The sequence below is a fragment of the Empidonax traillii genome, unplaced genomic scaffold, assembly GCF_003031625.1.
Source record: "Empidonax traillii isolate 1590-97213 ecotype Southwest subspecies unplaced genomic scaffold, ASM303162v1 scaffold590:size398203, whole genome shotgun sequence".
In the NCBI taxonomy this organism is placed as follows: Eukaryota; Metazoa; Chordata; class Aves; order Passeriformes; family Tyrannidae; genus Empidonax; species Empidonax traillii.
The window spans coordinates 116,462-138,852 of NW_020955783.1; the positions used below are offsets into that span (position 1 = coordinate 116,462).

The 22,391-nt window shown below is 40.6% G+C and overlaps 1 protein-coding gene across 3 annotated transcripts in view; it reads left to right on the forward strand.

Moving 5' to 3' along the window:
* Window positions 1-22,391, forward strand: part of SLC35F3 (solute carrier family 35 member F3) — a 170,100-nt gene that overhangs the window by 89,060 nt on the left and 58,649 nt on the right. Inside the window, exons 1-3 of one of the 3 annotated variants that reach the window (XM_027898304.1) lie at window positions 3,794-3,798; window positions 16,842-16,847; window positions 19,871-19,969. The exons of 1 other annotated variant lie outside the window; for it this stretch is intronic. In XM_027898304.1, the coding sequence (XP_027754105.1) occupies window positions 19,894-19,969 (76 nt within the window). In that variant the 5' untranslated portion in view covers window positions 3,794-3,798; window positions 16,842-16,847; window positions 19,871-19,893. Of the gene's footprint in view, window positions 1-3,793; window positions 3,799-16,841; window positions 16,848-19,820; window positions 19,970-22,391 lie in introns of those variants that run through there. One more of the 3 variants, XM_027898303.1, reaches the window with a different exon arrangement.

Consider the following 22,391-nt stretch of genomic DNA (forward strand, 5'->3'; position numbering starts at 1 on the left):
ACTTAGCTCTATAAACCTAAGACAAATTAGATTGTTGTTTTCACATGAAATGGATGAACAATAGGGCACAAATGTATATTTTAATACTCACTTTGCTATGACTCAGTAACACTAGATAAGGAAAGTTGGAGCTGCACTTGAATTCTGGGCTCAGCAATGTACCATGGCCTGGTGATGTGGAACAAGATGAAGGACACTTATTAAACAGGGAGGGTTTGAGATGTTTGCACTCAAGTGCTATAGAAATTAAAAGTCAAGTGCACTCATTCCTAAAAGCAAAACTTGGTTTATGAACACATTCATTTTGAGGGCTCACTGTAGAATTAAGCAAAGGATGACAGAAAAGGATACCATAGTGCATTTCAAATATCACAAATGTAACCCAAGGCACTATTTGATAGCTTTTATCCTACAGACTGCATAGCCCAGTTGAAATACTTTCTTTCTGAAATCTTTCCAATTTTCTAAGGCGTTGAATAGTATGAGTCAAAATATATTATTAGCTGGACATTAGGCAGTTTGAGGGGTTTATTCCTATCTCATGTATTTGTTTCATGTTACATATTTTTCCTACCTTATCAGAGCTGTCAGACTTATAAATGGTGTTGCTAAAATTACTTTTGCTTCATACTGCTTCTAAAGTGCCTTATTTTTAAATATATAAAGATGGATGAGTAGTCCTTAGTTTAAGGAGTGGAAGGAGGGGCTGCACATTTCAGACTGTTTTCTCACATACTTTTCTGAGTGTAACCATACTGCAGTGCACCTCCTGTCGCTCTTAAGAAAACTCTTTATTCACAAGATCTTCAGGAGAAACTCCTGATGATGTCTGAGAGACAACCAAGAGGAAGGAGTGGGGAAGAGAAGGGAGATGTGTTATTCTTGTCTGAAGTGCTCATTGGGTGTAACCCTTTCACTTGATGTGAATTGGATGAAATCTTTTCCCCCACAATTAAAGTATTTCATCTTCACTTCAGCACAGACAGAACTTTCACTCATGGGTTTTTTTCCGCTGATGCTAATTACCTTTGGATCATTCTCACTGCATGAAAATATTGTCTTGATAGTTAGTAGCGAGGTAATTTCCACTGCTAACAGCTCTTCAGAACAACTAAAACTCAAATCCCAAATTACAGTGTTTGTCTTTTGATCTGTTTTTAATACTGTCAGCAATGTTTCTACCCTTTGCTGCCATGTAGCCTACTTTCAAACTAATTGATGTACCCTGTAACAGCTCAGAGTAACAAAACTCTGCTTCTCTGTACTCTTGTAAGGAGGGATTACACATTTATCTTCCAGCCTTATAAGTTTGTCCTCCTTTCTCGATTTCTGGAATACATGTATCTTTGTATTTTTGTTAACCTGAGGGTCACCCAAGGTGGTAAATGAACATTTCCTTGCATACCTTTGCCTGTGAGGCAGGACTGATTTCTCTCTAATACTTGGCCATAATCACCTCTGGGGCCCCTGGATCACTTCATAGATACTAGACTGGAGACATGGTGGATGGTGGGTTTCTGCACACCCCTTTTGGTCTGGATTCCTGACTACCCAGGAAGCAGGAAAACCAAGGGGCATTAGGTTGTCTCAAATCTGTTTCAAAATACGAAACATCCAAGTTTCTTCTAGTGAAGGTTGCTGCTCCAATAATGTAAAACAAAACCAAAAAAAGAAGTGGAGAACAGCAGCTTGCAGTGTCGGAGTACCCCATCTGCATGGCAGTCAGGGCTCTGAGCAGAATAGGTGACTTAGTTTGCCACACTGATTTGCTTTGGGAGTTCTCTTACAGTTTGGATGTACCCTATTCTGATTTTTAGGATGGATTCCCCTCTTCTGTCATCTCAGTCTTGTTGCTCACTATCAAGTAAATTTTGTGCTTCTGAGCAAATGACTGTGGTGAAGCAGCCTTTTACCCTCCTCTAGCACAAGCTCTGAAAATAAAAGTATGCAAATATAGCAAGTGGAACCTTTCTTCCTCCCCACTGTGTTTCTTAATCAGCATATTCTTTCAAGTTTTAGTGGTTACTGCATTTTGTGAAATAATAACTGTGCTAGTTACTGATGGTAACTACATTTCCAGGACTGTATCATATTTATAGATCATGCATCTGAAATACTCATTATGTGTGTACTAACAAACTCTCAGCTTTCTGTTTGCTTTGGGTTATTCAAAGACAGCACACACAATATATAGTAATACAGATGATGCTCTTACCAATACTCTCTCCATGCACCATCCTCCCCCCACTTTCGATCAGGGTGTTGTTTCCATCACAGCACCATAGCTCTTTCTGTGATGAGTCTCTGCTTATGTGGCTCCACACTAACAACAGCCACATATAACTGCAGCAAGTGCCAAATATACTTAGTAATACTGCAAGCAGAGTATCTTATCTCAGCTCTAAAAGGCATAACACTGAGAGCCAAATCAGAACAATCTCAAAGTGATTGTAACAACCAGCCAAAATGGCTGAATGATGAGGAAAAGGCCTATCACACTTTGTGTGAAAGTCTAATGCACTTCGGTGAGTTAGAATCCAGTTCTAGTGCTTTAACAAAGATGTTTTATAAAAAGCAGAGCAGCGATTTCTATTGTCTTTGTAGTAAGGTTCAAACTGAGGAGAAGTATTTGAGATAGGCCATATCTTAAATGCAAAATCAGTCACTATACATTATTGGTTCTAATAACAATTATCTCTTATTTGTTCATTATCATGCACCAGTTATATATGAATGCAAGGACGTTCATATGTAACTGCCATACAACATAACATTCGTAGATAACATACATAACATTCAAACATCCTTTATTTGCATGAGGAAGCAAATAAAACTAGGTGGTGTATCACTAGAATTACTTGAATACATTTTTCAGGATTTTTTTTTCCCTCTTGCCTTCTAGTTGTTCAAAAGACTGTGTTTTTATGTGAAGAATATTTTACAAAACATTTTAAGATGTCATATGTATAGGTTATAAATATGATGTTCTGAATACCTACACAATTTTCATATACTTCCTGTAACATTATTTGGTCTGGAGACCAGATGTCAGGTAGCTGTTCACAGATGAAGCATGCCTGGGCTAAGTCCTTTGCTCTGGTTCTTTCAGTTTGCACTGAAAACCTTCTGCACTTTCCAGCACTCCCAATGTTCCGATTCACTGCTGAAAAAGCAGTGATTTATTGAATGCTTCCTGCTCTGGGACTTTTTCTCTTCTACAATTCCATGGACTTCAGCAGAATAGACCAAGTGAGTACTTGGTGAGTTACCCAAAGTCTCCTAAGCCAGGAATTACTTTTTCCACAAATATCAGCAGTAGCCTTTCTGTTGACTGCTGTGGAATTTGGATCTTGTCTTTAAAACTAGGCTTCAGGTACCTTTCTCCTGGAGAGTCAACAGACACAGTTTGCATAGTAGGCTTTTGCAGATATGCTCAGGAAAGTCAGGATATCTCCTCATGCAAGTAACAAACTGAGCTTCCAAAGGGGAGAGCAGAGCCCTCCTGTGTCACTGAAATTCTTCGCACACATATACAATCTGAGGAGAAAACAGGGTATACATCCACAGAAGTAGCAGAGAGAGAAGTACTCGCTCACAAATTCTGCCTAAAAGCACTGTCAAATGCTGCAGGAGTCTTGAGGTCTTCACTCAGGATGGCTGAGCAAGACCTTGTGCTTGCAGAGCTCCTGGGTATCTGAGTGCACACATCTCCTCTCCTCTTTTCCCACATGCCTGTGAGAGGGTTGTGACGGTGCAGAAATCTCATGCTTGGTCTGAGCTGGGGGGCACCTGTGCTCTGTCACAAATGGGTTTTCTAAAGACAGTGTAAGTTGCCCGTGCACACTTTTTGTAATTGATGTCCGCACAGTTTTCCGCATACAGCAGTTCACCCACAGCAGCGCACACTTTCCTCATGTGCTGTTTGGAAGTCCAAGCTGTGTGCTTCAGTTTGCAGGCATCCAAAGCTTGACTGTAGTACTGCTTTATTTCACCCTTTTGCTTCTGAGAAAGTAATTTGTCTGTCTTGCAAGATTTAAATGGTGGGCAGGCATAAAGTGAATGAAGACAAGTGTTGTCTAGCAAAGCGATAGACTACATTCTTTACATAAACGTGAAAATATAGTTATACATAACAGTGTTAAAAAAAGGAGATGAGATAAAAACAAATATATATGTGAAATAGTCTAGCTGTCTTCTAAACTATTTCTGAGACATCTCTTAGCTGTTATAGCCGAGGGCTAATCAACAGATTCACCATTATGCATTGTAAAATGTAATACATTGTGGGTTCTCAGTACAAAGTCTCTATATTGGATTTTCTCTAATACTTAAGAGTTGTCAGGATTACAATGCATTTAAATGATATGTCAAAGTAATTCTAGGACCTCTGATTTCTTATTAATCTATTTAGGGAAATGTATTGTATTTGCAGCCTGGGTTGGCCACAAATGTGCTTGAGACATTATAATGGATATAATGAATGTTCTTGTAATATTGTTCAAGCCTGTCTAGGTTGGACTGTGCAAAGCCTCTCTTCCATAAGAAAGGCGACTTCCTACAACAGCCATATCCTCCTGCTAATTACACTGCAGTTCCTTTCTGTCCCAGACAGAATGATTTGTAATGTGAACATTTCCTCCTTTCTATAGGAAAATGTGATTTACATATTATGAAAGGCAAAATCTGTACAGGGTTTTGGTCTCAAAAATACACTTAAAGGAAAGACAGGCACGTAGCCAGTTTTCTGTCTTCCTTAACATTCAAAAACATTAAAACGTGACTTTGTATTTTTTGTCCCTTCTTTTCTTTCTCTGACTTTTGTCAAGTTGTTGGCAGGATTAATCACATTAAGGCAGACCACTAAATGTAAAGAAACACTACTCTCACATAGTCTTTCTGGGTTCTACACTGAAGTAGCAAAATTCCCCATAGCTATAAATCCATAACTTATTACATAAAATTTATCTGTTGTGGTCAGTTATGACAAACTGTTCATGGACCAAGTTTAGCAGGAACAGGAGAAATATGAGGGAAAAGATCAGAGTCACAGAGAAGCTCCAGAACAAAGAGTGGATGGAAAGACAAAATTATTTCCTTTAGAGGAAGGTTAAATAGGAGAGAGGGAAGTGAGTGCTGGGAAAGTGAAAAATGGTTGAAAGATCATGTTTCAGACTTCTCCTGTTTGAATTTTCTCATAAAACAGGAAAAAAAAGAAAACTGTTCTTGATTACTTACCCAGTGAACCAGATAGGCAGCAGCTGTGAAACAGAGCAGTGTTTTTCACATGGGGCAAAACTAACCTGTGGTACTCCTTCAGTGAAAAATATACTGAGATCATAAGTTCAATAGGACTCAGGAGAGAATGGGAGTTTCTGGGTGGAGTTCCACTGTTCTCCCAACAATGTCAAATGAAAGAATGGGAAATGTGTGTGCTGGAGGGTTAAATCAAATAGATGACGTGGAGGGATGGAGGCAAATCAGGATCAGTAAAGTGCTGATGCACATTTTTAGCTTTAAATATCTACTTAAACCCACTCAACAAATCACTTTGTAAGCAGATAGAGATCGCTGAATATGTGCTCAAGTTGGATGAAGCTGAAGCTTCATTATTTAGTGTTTCTACTATATGCCTGGGCATTTTTGCATATTATAAAGCCTGACATTGAAATATGTCGAGGAGTAATGTCAGCAGCAAGCATGCTATCCGTGAAATTATGAACCATGCAATACAGCAGAAAACCTCAGAATGCATATGTATTAAAAGACAAAATAATTGAAAGCAGTCCTCCTATTGCCATTGCCTTGGCTTCAGCTGATGAGACATACAGCCTGATAATATATTTAGGACTATTTTTGGGAATCAGAGCATATTACTGACATAAGAGATAAAAGTGGATGACTTAAAATATGCTATTTTATGTGATTATAATAGAAATTATTTTGTGCTATGCACACTTTCCTTTGTTCTTGTGAGTCTAAGGCTCAGTTCAAGTCATTCTTGGGATCTATGGCAAATCCCTCAGGCCCCTTCACATTGAAATACATGCTATGGAGGGTAAGTCTGAAAAGAAAAATGATAATGTAATAAAATAGAGACTTGTTTGGGATTAATAATAAACGATTCTTATACACTTTTGTATCTTATATATTATCCACAGTTGGTTTGCCTTTCATATCTGGGTGTATTTGACTCCTCCTTTTTAATCAGCTTCTCCCTTACTTAGGCTTTGGATTCTCATAATCCTCCTCAGTGCTGAACAGCAAAAAATTTTCCTGCAAGCCTGGAGGACCTTCTCTGTTCCCTTTCATCCATCTGTATTATCTGCAACAGAAATAGCACTGATTCTAATTACGGAATTTCTGTAATCGTTAACATTTTTTATAAATTATCTGTTTCTTCTTTGAGATAGTCCTCTTCCAGCAGGACATAGTCTCATCTTCCCCTCTGTTACTGAAATTATTGAGGATTTGGCATCTTCACTCTGCAAAAAAACTTTCCTTCCCCAATATGGTACATTCATGGGTACCACTTTTCTTTATATCTCTTTTTAAAATGGAGTTTGTTAATGCTTGTGTGTGGGATACAAGCAGGCAGGAGAATAACAGAATGATAATATATATGACAAGAGAAGCAGTGATGATTTCTGTTTGCTCTCCAGTGCCTTTCACCTCAAAGTTGTGCAGCTATTAAGAAGGAGAAAAAACCCAAACAAATCAAAAAAACTGAAAACCCAAAACTCTCAGCACTGATCAGGCAATCATTGGCAGTTCTTTTGGGTAGCAATTTCATTATATTACATGCATTGCACTTACTTTGAGTTGGAAATAAAAAAGAAAACATAATTTCTTCAGGTGAAATACAGAAAAAAAAAGAACTTTCCCAAACATCATGGTGGTAGGATTAAAAGAATGAAAGATAGATATGAAGGGCAGAACATAACGGCTCTAATTATTTCCAGTATATAGTGACATTGCACTAACATTTACAACAACATCTTCAGTGACTTTGAGTGACTTCCTTTGACTCAGATAAAGCAATTTGGAAACTGCAAGCTACCTGGAAGTGAGACCAAGCTGGCTGAACTTGTTATACAGCTCTGCACACTGATATGTAGTCATTTTCCTGGTAATGCAATAGCATGTGGTGTCTCTTAAGTTAAAGACTATTTCTATTAAAAAAAAAAAAATCAACAAATCAAAAAAAACCTAATTAGTAGTAGTAGGGATAAAAGTCACTGTGAAATAAAATATACAAGCTTTTTTTTTTTTTTTTTTCACTTTGCATGCAGTAACCCAGAAAGGGACTAATAGGAGGAAATGAAATATCCACAGCATAGGTAAAAGCATTTTCAATGAATGCAAGCTACTCATCACTAATTCTGGTAGTATTCAATGATTACAGCACATGATAAACAGATGACACCACTATCTAAGGGTGAATTGTTTAAGATTCTCTCTGATTGGCAATAAAATACGACAAAGTCATGTTTGATAAGATAGAGGGGAGATAAGGATGTAGTGAGATAAAAACGTATAGCTTGGCTCAATTCTAAAGTACTTAAAGTGATCAGATAGAACGTCAATATCTAGGTGGTGGCTTTATTGAAAATTATTGTATGTTGGAACAGTTGTATGATCCTATAAAAGATAGAGAAGACTACTTAAGTAAAAGGACTTGAACCAATCCTGCTCCTTAGGGATTTAGATAGTTTGCACTAAGACATTAACTGGCAATTAAATTGAATGAAGCTTGATATAGGTGGTATAGATTGACTAAGATGTAAAGAGCTTATTTTCTTATCTTTATGTATATATTATACACTGACAGAGGAGGAAGAGCAGGGTCAGAACTCTTTTATATACATAACATTAGATGAAGCAGTGATGCTGCTGCTGCTGATGATGATGATTACTGTTTTACATACACTGAAACATAGACATTCAGGGCTGCTTTTCATTTAAATGTATTCCTCTAAAAGCTAGAGTTGTAGTTTGGAGGATTTCTCTGTAGTACCTCTGCAGTTAATGGAAAGAGATTGGCCTAAGGGATCCACATCTGGATCCTGTCCAGATAGCAAAAACATTCTTATTTTTTAAAGTAATTTTCAAGAAAATCTTTACACTCCTAAAATAATGAAATGGATGCAGGCTATTTGTGAATATCTGTTTGGATGTTGTTTTGGACTGAGCTCTGTTGCTTTTTTTTCTCAGCAAAGCCATCTTGCACTCCTAACATTTGCCTTGTTAGTATTTCATGTCCTTCCTTGCTGTAGCCTTAATTGCCCTAATAAGTTTTGTATTCTTCTGCTCATTTTCTGCCTTTGGACTGTTATCTTCAGCTGATGCTGTTTGCTTTGTCAGACAAAAAAGTATCATTCAAAAAAATGTTTCCTCCAAATAAGCCTTCTGACCATGTTTTACACATTGATTATATGAGTAGCAATTAAATGTTGTGATGAAAAAAGTATTCTGAGTTCCTGGTTAACAAGCCCAAGTGTATTTTCTCCTGTTTGACTGGCAAGAACTTACCTCAAGTTTAGTCATGCAGTGGTCTTAACTCCTTGTAGATTTAAAGCTGTGTTTTGATTCTTTCATCTATCTCACGCAAGCCTTCCAGGCATAATTCTGCCTCTCTAGTCGTACCCTCCCTTGTTCATCCAAACAATCAGAAAAAGAGCACAAGATAAGTTTTTCTGATGGAAAAAAAAGAAACCAAGAAAAAGCTTGTCAATTCCCAGCTTGTCTTGTGCCTAGGGAGTATATATGCTTTTTCAATTAGGATTTCTGAAGTTCCTTTAAATGCACTAGCTATGCCCTATACAGGCTTCAGCAAATAGAGCCTGAGAGGCCTTATAACCTTCCAGTCTCCCATAAATGCATTTGCCTACTGATTTTCCCTTTTTTCCTCTGTGCATCTGCTGTTGCTGTCATTTTAGTCCTCTCTAGAAAGTCAGTCCTAGAGAAATGCAGTTATTGGGGGAAAGACTGAACAAACAGCAAGTCTTATTCTTACTGCTGATGAAGGGCTGGCTTATTCCTAGAGGTGTCTGAAAAAGCCAGAGAGCCTGGACTGAACCTAAAGCTTGTTTTTTTTTTTTTAGATCTCCATGAGCAATACTCAGTTTTTTATATTTTTACAATTTATAATTACTCAGTAATTACATTTAACTTTGGAAATCCTAATATCTAAGCCAGGTTTAATTTGACACTGAAGAGTTATTTCTTTTTATTGACCTACCACATGAAACAGCTATAAGTTATTTGCAAGCAGTTAATCAGGAAAAAATTGCTTGGCATTTGTGCTATTTGTTTCCATCAGGCGGTATGGGACGTATATTTATGTTTTGAAGCTTTAAGGAACACTGTATTGCATTGCTGAAGGCTTTAGACTGTTCTTTGAAAGAAAAGCAGTTGAAGAAATATATACTGCTGCCTGAATTATTACACATATCTAAATAACAAAGCCCCAGCCGTGCTTGCCTCCTGCATGTAACGGCAGTAAAAGGTACTTGTAATTTTAATTACTTAGAGCAAAATTCAAGTGGTTTATTAATATCAACAGAACCCTAGGACAGAATTATAGTAATGTTTTATATACACTTGGGGGGATGCTAGTGGAAATAACAGGCAAGGTATAAATCTGCTTTCCTGCTGCTTCACAGCTCAGTGGAAATTTAACCTGAGATTCAGACCTCCATCTGATGGGAGGGGAAGAGGGAAGAAGAGCACAAACAGTCACCCCAGGAGAAGAGTTTCCTTCTTCCATATCTTAGGAGAATGTTTCTGCCATCAGTGCAGAGGCTGGAGCCTGACTAATGGAGGTTCAGTACACTTGAGAGGGAGATGGATAGACTACCTCCTGCTCTCAGGTCTCTTATCCTACTGTTATCCAGGCATCTGTCCAGCTCCTAGCAAAGATCAGAGCATGCTTCATCCTACTGTAAATGACACCAGAAGCTGATGTTCCCTCAGGGTTATGCTAAGAGCCTTAGGTACCAGCCAGGGGTGCCTCAGATGAGGGGACATTTTTCTCCCCGTCACTCCTACTACATATCCATGCGCCATACAGTGAACACTCCTATGGCCGTATCTGACTAATTTGCTTTGCATGATGGGAAGGATGCAAATCAGCTGCATTCTCCAAAGGATTTGTCCTGATGGCCATAGTGAAAGGATCAAACTGCAGTTAAAGAACAAGTTGGAAGTCTCTTTGCGCAAGGACGCTTGTTAACCTCAAACAACACATTATAGGACAAGAAACCTCCTTGTAATAAAAAACTTTCTGTAGCCTGTTTTTTACTCTACTTGAAAGGAACAGGATCCGCTGAATTCCCTTGCTCTATCCAAAGCATACATGGATTTTCCTCAAAATAGGCAGGTGCTTCAGTTTTTTCGAGTTAACCCAATATTCTTAATATCTCTGATTCATATTATGTTTTTTATTTGTGTTCTGATGCTTGCCTTAACTGTTGTCCACCTGTCTTTGGCTTATCCTATCTAGTGACCTTCACTTTCCTTCTTTATCTTGGATACTTCTGCTTAATGCTTTGCCCTTTTTTAGCTTCCCTATGGATTCATGGCTTAACATGGCCCTCCCTCCTACTACTGTATAATATATATAATATTATATAATATATTTTATATTTGTCTACATTTAAAATGTAGTCTCCTTTTGGCTTTTATTATTACTGTTTTATCAGTTCCAATGTTGAGTGCATTGACTGCGATAACAAAGTTCCCATTGGTTCAAAAGAAACTCAGCTGAGTCATGGCAATGGAAAACCATGTGCGTAATCTTATTACAGATATCCGTGGTACTCTTAATTAATCATCCAGATTCATTCCCCAAAAGCATTAACCAAATCCAGTCTAGAAGTTGAGGGATTAATGATAAGCAGCAGGAAGTCTTTATAAAAAGCTGTCCTCTTATTGTGTAAAAGACAGGGCTTATAGTATAGAATGACAGATCTTCAGTGCTCACAGCCATTGTCACATAAACATGGAGAGTTTCTACTCCAGCATTTTAAAATATCTTCATGCCTATTTTAACAAGCTCTGTACAGATTTAATATTTACTGGCTAGCAAGAGGCAGCATGAACCCACTGTAACTTCTTTCTCCTCATACTGCAAAAAAAACCCCAAAACGAAATCCACCTATGGGCATTCATGTCCCCAGGAAGGTTGTAGAAATTGCTGCTTTTTGAAACAAAAACTTGCAAACTCCTAAAAGTTGGCAGGAATCAAGTTGACAAAGGATAAAGGCGTATCAAACAGAACCTCCACAAAAAGCACACATGCCTTGTGCCCAGGTGGATGGCGAGAAAATAAGGTATCTGTAGTAAATTTATGTGCCATAGTGTAGTCCCAGCTTAAAAAACTAGAGAGAAGCATGAAAGTGGCTAAGGAAAACCATCACTTTCTCCCCATTTCTTTCCTGATCCACTTCACAGACCCTAAGGCTGTGATTCCCCAGTATCTGCTGAAATCAAAGGCAATCCATTAGACCATCTCACCAATATCTGTCCAGTATGTGTGAAATATTTTAGAGTTAAGCTGAATTTCTAATCTGAAGGGTTAAAAAAGGAGATTTTTTCGCTTATTTTAAATAAATTCATCAAATAGGAAACATAATGTTACAATGCTGCCTTGTTTATTCAAAGTGTTTGTGTTGGAAAAAAAATCTCATTTTCCTCAGTCTCATCCCTCTTTTGAAGGCTACTACAAACACAATGTTATAGTCTGAGTAAAAGACTGAATTTAGTGGAGGATACTTGGGGTAGACTGTACTCTTTGTTGCCTGTTCATTCATCTGATATGGGTACACTTAAATCTGTGGAATTGTTATGAATCTCCTGACTGTATCCATGGTCCTCCATATAAAGTACCTTCTTTCCCAGGGACAGAGCAGCCCTCCTAACTTTCCAACCAGAACCTCAAGGTGGCTTCCCATCTTTAACCCTGCTCTGTAACGAAAACTCCCATGGCCTTGAAGCAGCACAAAGGATTAAATCTTTCTCTGTGGTGTTTCCCATGAATGACAATTAATATAACTTTGCTGTAGGGATACATCTGACATTGCACTGTTCAGCAGTGCACTTATGAAGTTAAAATAATTCACTCTGTAAAGATATATAAGATTATGTATCAATTTATGAACACTTAGAATATTAAGAGAGGTACTTTTTGGTCTACAAAGCACTGTTTCACTGTCGTTTCAAAAACTCAGATTTAGTATGTGACCTAGAGATTTTAATTATTCTTGCAGTAGTGATAAACAGAAGTAATCTAATAAAGGTATCGTCTACATTAAGAAAGGTTAATAGATTATAAATATTAAACTTGTTAGATATACTTAGAGTGTTTAATAGCAATAATGCTTGGATGTTCTCAGGGCTTTTCAGCATAGGATCTCAAAAGCACATTAAGAAAGTAGCTATGTCCCAGGGTACTTGTGAGTAACTGGTGGCAGCAGCTTAACTCAGGCCCTGTATCCTGATGATGGCAGAGCCTGCAATGGAGTGGGGGTTTGCACTGCCACTACTTGTAGCACACACTAGTAGGTACTTTAAGATTTTATAATAGGCTTTTCCATCCCAGCATTCTCTGCCTTTTCCTTCTCCCAGTGTCTGAGGGCAGATATTCTTCTAGGAAGCAGGCTTACATTGCTGTCTTATAATAAAATAGCTGGGCCCAATTGTATTAATATCTGCCTTAATGGCAGCTGAAAGAAGAAAGAGGAGCTTTCTCGCACCCCCCAGGAAAAGAGAAATAGCCAGTGGGCTCAAGAACAAGCAATTAGCCTCTCTGAGAGTGGGAGACTGGAGTGATCAGGATAGCAGGATAGGTACGGTATAATTACAAAGCATGTGGTGCTAAAAGGCTCATCCTATATAGTTCCTTTTAAATAAAATCTATGCTTGAAGGAGGAACTCAGTGTGCCAAACTGAATGGCCTCTCTGGGGGCGGTCAGCACAGCAACTTGCTTTAAGCATTTTGATGAGAGGTCCCAGGAAAATTAACCTGCTTGCCTCCAGGGATCTGACTTGCTGTTTCCCAAGAATTAACCCAGCAGGCCACTCTGCTGAACCTCACTTTGAGCTCCTGTAAGGAAGCAGGACAGACTTGGAAAACTTGGGAAGAGGCTGTGCCTAGGACATTATTTTTCATCCTCATCCTGAATTCTTCTGGACACAGCACCAATAGTGTGCACAGACAGAAACTTAAATCACAGAGAAAAGGGTAGGAGAGCTTAAGAGGCGCACAGCTTCTGGACAGCTAAAGCAGATTTACTTTGAAGCTGTAAATTGTGAGGTCTAAGGCAACTCCAAAAATCCCAGTACTCTTTAAGGATTGTGATGGACATGAACAATCAAACAAGAAGGCATTTTTCTGTTTATCTGTGTAAACACTGTAAACAGTGGATGTGGCATTCAGTTCATATTGCAAGCTTTTTAGTATCAACAGTGGGAAAAATTTGACAGAGGAGAGACATGAAAAAGAAAAGACAAGGAAAAAAGAACAAAAGAAATACTGACATAGAAAATAAGAAGAAAGACAAAGTGCAGAGTATACACAGGAGAGCAGAAAAGAATGCACTTATTTAAAGTGTTTAAAATCAGTCTTCCTGGTAAAAGGGCAACACAGGAATCAGTCTGGATCTGCTGGCTCTTACACCTTTTTGTATTTTAAATAGGTAGCAATTTTCTTCCTGGCAAATATCTGGCAAGTTATTTATGTAGGCTGAAACCCTCTCCACTTCACAGGCCACTGGGAGTGCTTAAATCCTACCTAATCTTTGATTCAAGCAGCTGGCAGTAAAACTTAAATTGAACAGACTTTGTAATTTTCATCCCAGAGCACTGTCCATAAAAAGGGTGACTTGAAATACAGAATATATTTGCTTGGAAGTGTCTTTACTGTTATTTTCTGAAAGATCTTTGGATGTCCCTTTCTTCATCTCATCTCTTGTCCTTGTCATGCGTGATACTATTTGGGAGGGCAGTGCAGAGTTCTGTAAATGTTCAGGTAAGAAGAAGAAAAAAGAATGTGATTCTGTATTTGGTTTTCATTGTCTCTGCTTGTGTGTTTGAGGCCAGTAGCATATGCTTATTTGCTTAGTCGATTCTGAAAGAACCTTTTCTTTGAGGACAAAGGTCGCCTCACAGATTGAATTTATTTTTTTTCTTTCTGAGTCAGAGTCTGAACAATAGATTTTTTTTTTAATCCTGTTTTTAGGTTTTAGATATTTTAATTCTGTTTTCATATGTTCCAACTTCAGATTTTCTTCACTTTTCTATCTTAAGAATGCCTAAAGTGTGAGCTACTGTCAAACATGGTCCCCTGGCCTTAACATCTTTACTAAAAGTATTACAAGAGTAGAGGTTTAAAACAGCTTGCACACTGTTTCTATGGCAGAAAACATGCATAACTACATTGGAATGCACTTCACATTCAATGCTTTACAAAGACAACTAGCCAGGAGTGGGCTGGTAGTGAAGAATGTAGAGGTGATGCCCAGTTATTTTTAATACTGTATGTATCCTAGACAGTGAAAGGGTTAAGAAGTAGCTATCACTGAATTGTTGATATTGATGGCATAATGATGAGGAGGGTTATTATTTGAGGTGATTTAGGTCTTGCAGTTAGACAGCATCCCATATACAAATATGCAAAGGAAAGCAATTGCCAGATAAACCCAAGGGGGTGTTGAAACTCTGAGACTTAAATCTAGCTTTTTTCTTACATTTTATGGAATTCACCGATATTATTTGAAATGCAGATGTTCTTTATGCACAGAACCATGAGAGCTTCTCAGAAAATATTGAAAATACTTAACATTTTAGGAAATTTGGAAATAATATCCATCAGTGCCATCTCTTCCAGTTATGCTTACAGCAGGTATAAACAGAAGGTTAAAAAACCAAAACGTGAGGAAGATATTCTCACCAGGACTTTGCATCTATGTCTGGGAACTGTTGGATATATGGTCATACAGACAGTCAGAAGCCTTTATGGCCATCTCGCATTTGACTGTTGCTATTTGTGACACTCTACTCTGATCAAATTTGAAGAGAATTCATTCAGGTACAGCAGGAACTCTACAGCAGTGTGTGTGTGATGCAGTCTGGTGAGCATCTCTAGACAGAGACATTTGAATCATTCCTCTTCCTTTCTCCTTTCCTTCACTGCCTTGTTCTGTGAATTCAAGACATAATACTACAAATAACTGAACTATTTCAGAAGAGGGAAAACTGGAAAGACACTGTCCTTACAGCTAGGCTAATATCACAGAGAAAGACTGCGTGTAAATTTGACAAAAATGTGAATTTGTTCTGAATGGAGGTTGTGAATGTAGGAGGCGTGCAAACAGAATAGTGGTGGATGGTCTCGAGACAGCACATCTAAATGCAGATTTCAGAATGATTGCAGGATGGCAACATCACTTCCAAAATAGCTAATATTTCTGTTAGAAATGTGCTTTTGTCATCTGTGTTTTTTGAGTTGGGAAATATAAACAGATTAAAAAGTTATCAGACAGTAGCCAAACTAAAGTAACACAGCATTCAAGTAGAACAAGCTTCTTGCAAACAGACTAAAAATTATGTGCGGAGAATAGTCACCAAATAACTTCAAATATACTAGAGGAAAGGATGATATGTTCCTGGCAGGTTGTGGCCAGTGTAGGTTTCATGTATGTGACTCCTGGCAGATGAATTCATTCTGATACAAGATGGAGCCTATGAGGAAATTGGCTACATAAGTAGAAGTTCACACTCCATTTCTTTTAAGGTTGCTAAGCACAACAGTTATTGATCTCAGTGGTAAGGCAAACATATAAATTAATAAATGTCCTATTAATGAGTACACTAAACATGAAAATGTCTGAACTGGAGGAATACCAACTGGGCATGTTTTATGTTGGTTAAACAACCCATCTAATAGGACAAGAGTCAAAGGTTGTAGCACACATAATGCTGAGAACTAGTTTTGTCTTAAATCTACCTTTGTCAATAAAGAATCTTTCAGAAAAGTGGTGATGATGCAGAGGTTTAATAGCAGTATGATTTTGAGTGTGAGCACACTTGTAAATAGCTTTATATGTACAAAACCAACCCAATGACTATAATTCCTTAATCTAAAATGAAGAAGGGTAGCCAACTGTAACAAAACCAGTTCCCTTAAACTAAAGATTCTTCAAACTGAGCAAATTTTGACTGTTTCTTCCTGAATTTTTAATCCGACCTTGCCTTTTTCACATGAAGCATCCTTGTTCTTGATTGGAAATGAAAATCTGCTGCCTCCAGTTTCCAAGGTTTGAGAGTTTTCTCTCCACATTTGTAAGCTGTCTGCAGCCTAGACATCTACCAATTTCTGCTCCATTGCCTCTTGAATACGGGAGCGGTGTTGTAAAGTTAAAAAGCCATAAATTTGACTCGAAATTTTACCCTGCGTGCATCAATTTTGCACTGCTTATTCTGCAAGATGCTTACTGTAAATTAAATTAAATGTATTCCAGCAGCAAATGTGTTAAATTTTAGGGCGGTGGGGATGCTGCAGCAGAATACATGTTACAGAGAGTAACAAGCCTGCTGCCAAATGCAGCTCTCACTGCAGAGCCCCTGGAACACAGTCCTCAGGCACCCTAGTCTTCATTAAATAAACACAACCTTTTGTTATTGTGATATGTGGCTGGTATTTTTATGCACAGTGTAAGACACAGCCTAGTGTGGATCTCTGTATGTGTGCCTGCAAGGGCAGCAAGAAAAATCAGAGACTGATGGAGTTATAACGCTCTGTGATCAGAGCTGAGCAGAGCCTTATCTGACTGCATAAGTCCCAGTCCGCTGTACTTCACACACACACTGGACTAAAGATTTCCAAAAGCCCACAAGTGGTTGGATGTTCTCTCCCCAATTTGAAACCAGTCTTAGTTGGATACTGATTGTCCTCGATGGCTTTGCTTTGAAAGCTTCTCTGGGATGACTAAAGTGAGCACTGAAGAGAGGAGGCTTGAGTGCTGTGGTCGTGCAAGGCATCATCAGAGGAGGGAGGAGGACAGGTCTGCGGGCTTAAGATGCCTCTTACCTCTTCCACAGCACCAGCTGCAGAGGTGCGTCAGCCTCTGCTGAGCAGGGTGCTTGAACGTCACCCTCACCTGGGCAAGCAGAGGGCCAGCCAGCCACAGGACAGAGTTACTGCATACAGGTCTTTGATGTTTGGAATTTTAGGCTTAAATAGAACATTGCCAGCCTGAAACACGTTAACAACTCTACAAACCCTGCAATGCTGCACATATGCAGAGTTAAAATGACATGTCATCCAAAAAAACATTTGTTCTCAATGTGTTTTTCTAGGTAAGCAGCATCATCCTCCAAGTAAAATAATGTACTTACTGTGTCTGTCCTTTAAAAAATAAGAGAGCATAAGCCTTTTAGAAGGAAAGAATATAAGTGCTCAGCAACAAGGACTTTTTAATAAATATCCTTTTAATTCTTAGGATTGTTCCACTGATTACAAGTATATAATTGGAAGAGGAGTCTGATTGTCCTGCCTTGCACAGCCCTTTACCTCCAGGAAAAACTGAAGTGAAATTTCGATGTAAAATGCTGATGTAGTGTTTTCCTGCTTATATAGCAGAGGCTCAGAAGATCCTAGAAGATCTTATCTGAGACAGGAGCCAGACAGAGTTCTCTAGGTTCTGATAGTACTGGTCAACTGAATCTGAGGGAACCTCTGAAATTCTGTGGCTGTATTTTACCCACCAGTGAGCCTGAAGTTTCTTCACAGAGGCAGTATAAATTGAATTAATATTTTATAATGTGCTTTGAAATCCTCAGATAAAAGGCACTGCAACATTGCAAAATATTTCATGGACAGAACCATCTGAGGTGAGATCTGCCTCCTTTTATGTAACTTCTTTGAAAAATCAGAAACTAATTGGACTCTGAGATGAAATAGTGCCATGGAACAAGATGGACCCACGGTTTTCAAACATGCCTATGATTGGTCAGGTAATTGTACTAAGAAGACTTGGAAATAAGCATGAAAGCCAGGGTTGTTTGTATTTAATTTGACCAAGGTGATATTTTGTGGTCTTGTGGTCTTCTCTCCAGAAGGATCATTTTGAATGGAGCCTAGTGATTTTTTTGTATAGAGCTCATCACCTTATTTGTTCATGAAAGCACAGTGTACTTTGAGGACTGACTTCCCTTCCTTGGGAAGATAAATATTTCCATTCTTCCTCTGCATCTCGGGATCTTCCAGTGATAGGTAACATCAACTTTGATGAAGAGCTGCAGAACAATCACCTCACAAGAGATTAAACACGTCCTCTACTTAGTCAGCCCCTACTTAGAGCTACTACTGCACAGAAGAGGCATAGGAAGTGCAAAACACCCTGGAGCTTCATCAGACTGCAGATCAGCAGATGAGACCTGTGAGAAAGCTCGCTTCTTAAATATGAAGAACTCTCCAGACAGCAGAAGTAAGGTGGTGTTTTCCCACGTTTTCCTGAACAGTCTGTTGGGACTGCTTTTCAATAGCTACTATTTATACAATTAACAAATACTTTAGAAGGTTTGTGAAGTATTGATGGCTGCCCAGTCTTGTTTGCCAAGTACACTCATTTTAATTTGACCAAATCTTAAGAAGTGTTGAGTATTTGCATCTTTGCCTGCTGACGCATCTCGTTTTGGAACTTGGTAAATGTGCTGAGTATTTTCACAGCCACAGAAAAAATCACAAGGAGCAATGGGTGCTGAGGTCACTGTCCACAGAATCTTGTGAAACCTGGTTCTTTGCTTATAGTGATATAAATCTTTTTTATCTTTTTCATATTCATTCATTATGATGTGTTCTCTCCTGGATTCACTTGCATTAAGTCTTGTTAATTAATACCAGGTAGACTTTTGTGCTTTGACAGAATGGTAACTCTACTGCTGGTATGTCATGACTGGGGATCTTAAAATTATTGCTGAAAAAAAGACCCTACCATAAAAAGTTGCTACATACAGGCAGTATCCAGTTGTGACGTACTAAATTTTATTTAATGTGCGTAGGTATGGACATAGTTAGTTTCATGCCTGAAAAAGAAGTGTTAAACTGTGTTAAGAAAGCTGTAGAGTATGTGACTGCAGGTATTGGAATATCATTGGTAAATCCATTGGGTATCCTCATTTTGGCTGCTGGGTCGAATTTTGGTCTCCCAAAACATCAAGAACAGAAAGGCTGTGGAGAGGGTGGTAGAAGTGCTAAAGGCACGGATGAAAATCGACCCAGAAGAGCGACTGGACCTGAAGGAGAATAAAGGAGGGATAACGCGGAGCAAAGATTGGTTCGGAGAGTGTAAATTATCTTTCCCCCTCAGACAGAGCGAAGAGAACCAAGCAGACCGTGATAAGGCAGGAGCCGTTCCCCTGCGGTGCAGTAGCCCCGGGCCAACAGGCACGGCCGGGGCCGGGAGCCCGGCTTGCTCCGGGGAGCCCTGGCGCGCCGGCAGGAGCGGGAGCAGGAGCAGGAGCGGTGTCGGCAGCCGCATTACGGTCCCGGCTCCCTGCGTGCTCCGCCGGAGCCGGACCGCGGGGCCGGCGCCGTCCGGGGGCTCCGCAGCGCCCCGAGCCGCGGCGTCCGGGCGCCTCCCCCCGCCTCGACCCGGGGGGCGGCCCCGGGAGCCCTGGGGGCGGGCGGGGGGGGCCGTGCCGGTGACGTCGGGTTTGCAGCAGCCCCGAGCGGCAGCGGGCGGGCGGGCGAGCCCCAGCCCCCGCCGCCCGGTGCTGCGGCAGAGGGCGGCGGGCCGGGAGCCGTGCCGGGGGAGCGCCGCCGAGGAAGGGCTCCGGCGGCGCCAGGATGTAGGCGCGGGGCGGCGGGGAGCTGCCGCCGGCGACGGGCTCGCCATGAAGAAGCATTCGGCCAGGGTGGCCCCGCTCAGCGCCTGCAACAGCCCCGTCCTCACCCTCACCAAAGTGGAAGGTAAACGACGAGGCTGGGAGCGGGACGAGGATAGCTCGGGGAGACCGGGTACCGCGACGGGGGATGCTCCGGCGAGATCGAGTGCGGTGCTGGGGCGCTGCCCGGCGGCGGGGACTGCGCGACTCGTGGGCGGGCGGTGGGGACCCACGGCATCGCCGGGCATCGTCGGCGCCTACTCCTGTCCCTCGCCCCGCTCTGCTCCGGGTCTTTCCTCCCCCGCGCTCCAGAGGCAGAGCTTCTCTTCGGAGCTCCCCTCGGGGCCCGGGAGCAGCCTCCAAGACCCTAGGCAAGTACCTGCCATGCAGGACCCTTGGCAGGAGGGAGGGAGGGAAGGATGCTGGACGGATTTGCTCCACCGATGAGAGGAACATAGCCCCGTGTTCCAGCCTTCTTCCCTCACCTGTAGTTGCCAGTACACCAGCATGGTAGCTGTGGGGTTGGAGTCTTACGGCCAGGATGGACATTTGGAGTCCCACAGCAGTGGCGGGCGGGTGGGGTGGTGAGGGTGGTGGTGGCAGACCTTGAGGAACCACAGGGAGCTTTTGAGACTTTCAAGGATCATGGCAGGGGACCTTGAAAAGGGCACTGATGTGCTCAGGAGGGTTCCATGGAGAAATCTGAAGCTCTGGGTGTACCCACTAGGGAGGTCGGAGGTGAGGAGCTGTGATCTTGGGTAGGAACCTTTAAGCCATGTCCTGGAGGAGCACAGCAGGTGAGATTGGGGGTGACGTGAAGGCAGGGTGCAGGTCAGGAAGAGGACCCCATGTGAGGGATGGATATAGAGCTCAGTTCCTGAAGGAAGAGCGAAGAGAAAGCTACTGGTTTGGGGGATCTCCTGGGGGATGTTCATAATTAGTTGAAAGAATGGAGTTGGTGAAAGAAAAAGGTTGGCCAAGGGGAATTGAGGGAGGAGAGGCAGAAAAGGGATGAGCAAGATGAGACAAAGAGGAAGAATAGCTCAAAAAAGTAATGATTGAACAGTAAGAGGCAAAGTGTGAATGACAGTCCATAGAAAGCTCATGAAAAAGACATAAGTACTACTGAAAAGCTGAAGAACAAAGAAAGACAAAGAAAAAATGGTAGCAAAAGCTCTGTGGAGGAGAAAGTGAGAATATGCACAGGAGGGGAAAAGGAACTAAAATCAGCAAGTATAAGTGAAAAATCGGCTACCTGAAGGTTGTTATTTCAGTTCACAACTGTTACATTCCCACAACATAAAAATCACCTACTGGAGAGATAGGAAAAGTTATCTCGGTTTTCGATGGAAAGAAGAGCAGGCTTGATCTTCATTACACTATAATTATAATTAAAAAAAGCTCTTGGAGTTGGCCCCGTGCACAGTAGAGTGTTTCTCTCAAGGTTTGCATTGGAGGCTCCTCTGGGCGAGGGCCATATCTCCCTTTCTTGTGGTACACTGCAAATGCTTTATGAATCATAAATAATAATAACCCACTGGGTTCCAGCTTTGAAATGTGGGTCATTTCATTCCTCTTCTACCAGTTCAGATACAGTTTATTACCTACCTTATATAGACACAGAAGCAGAGAAATCTTTTGCCATGCTATAAAATGGAATCCTTTCAAGCATTTCCTTGTCTGCTCTGCATACCAGCTCTCAGATACCCTATGGCCACCCACCAGGGACTTTGTTGACCTAGTTAGACTTTTCCTTCTTTACTTTGGATTCCTTTTTTCTTCGTCATCAGTGGCAAAAATCTAAATTGCCTTGATGGTGTATGATAGGACCTGGAGTTTCTTTCCTTCTCCTTAATGAAACAGACTGACTTTGTTTGAGAGCTTCCTTCTACAAATCAATTGACAACATTTCCTTTCAGACTAGTATTGACTAATTTTGTCAGCTGGTGTTTAAAGCCATGTAAAAAAAGCCTCAGTGTAGTTATAGGCAAAAATAAAGTGAGGCAGTGGGCATACTGTGGACTGCTGGCTTCCCTTGGTCTGGCTGCAGTACCTCTGGTAAAGATTTGCCTTTCTAAAGTTCTCTGGTAGCCCAATCCCATTGCAAGAGCATAGACATTGCTGCGAGAGCAGGACAGCAAGAACTTTCCTCTGCTTTGTAGTTATGACTGTTTTCTCCCCTATCAACCAGCATCGAAGCATTTCAAGGATCTCTGGCAGAACCAGTAGGAATATGTTTCATTCTAGGATGGTTAGCCAAGAGGAGCCTTTCATTGATATGCATTGCTGTAAAGCCCTCCAGCATTCCCTCTATTTTCCTGCTGGTGCAGTAGCTTCTTTGCTTTAAAAGGAAGATAAGGACTTAGTGCGCCTTCAGAAGCGTGACTGCCATTTCAAATTATTTCAGAGATTGAATCATCAGTATGCTCAGAGCCTGCTGTACCAGCATTTTTCAAGACAACTGTATATACATGTGTTGCTCAGGCAGGCAGTAACCATACCATGTG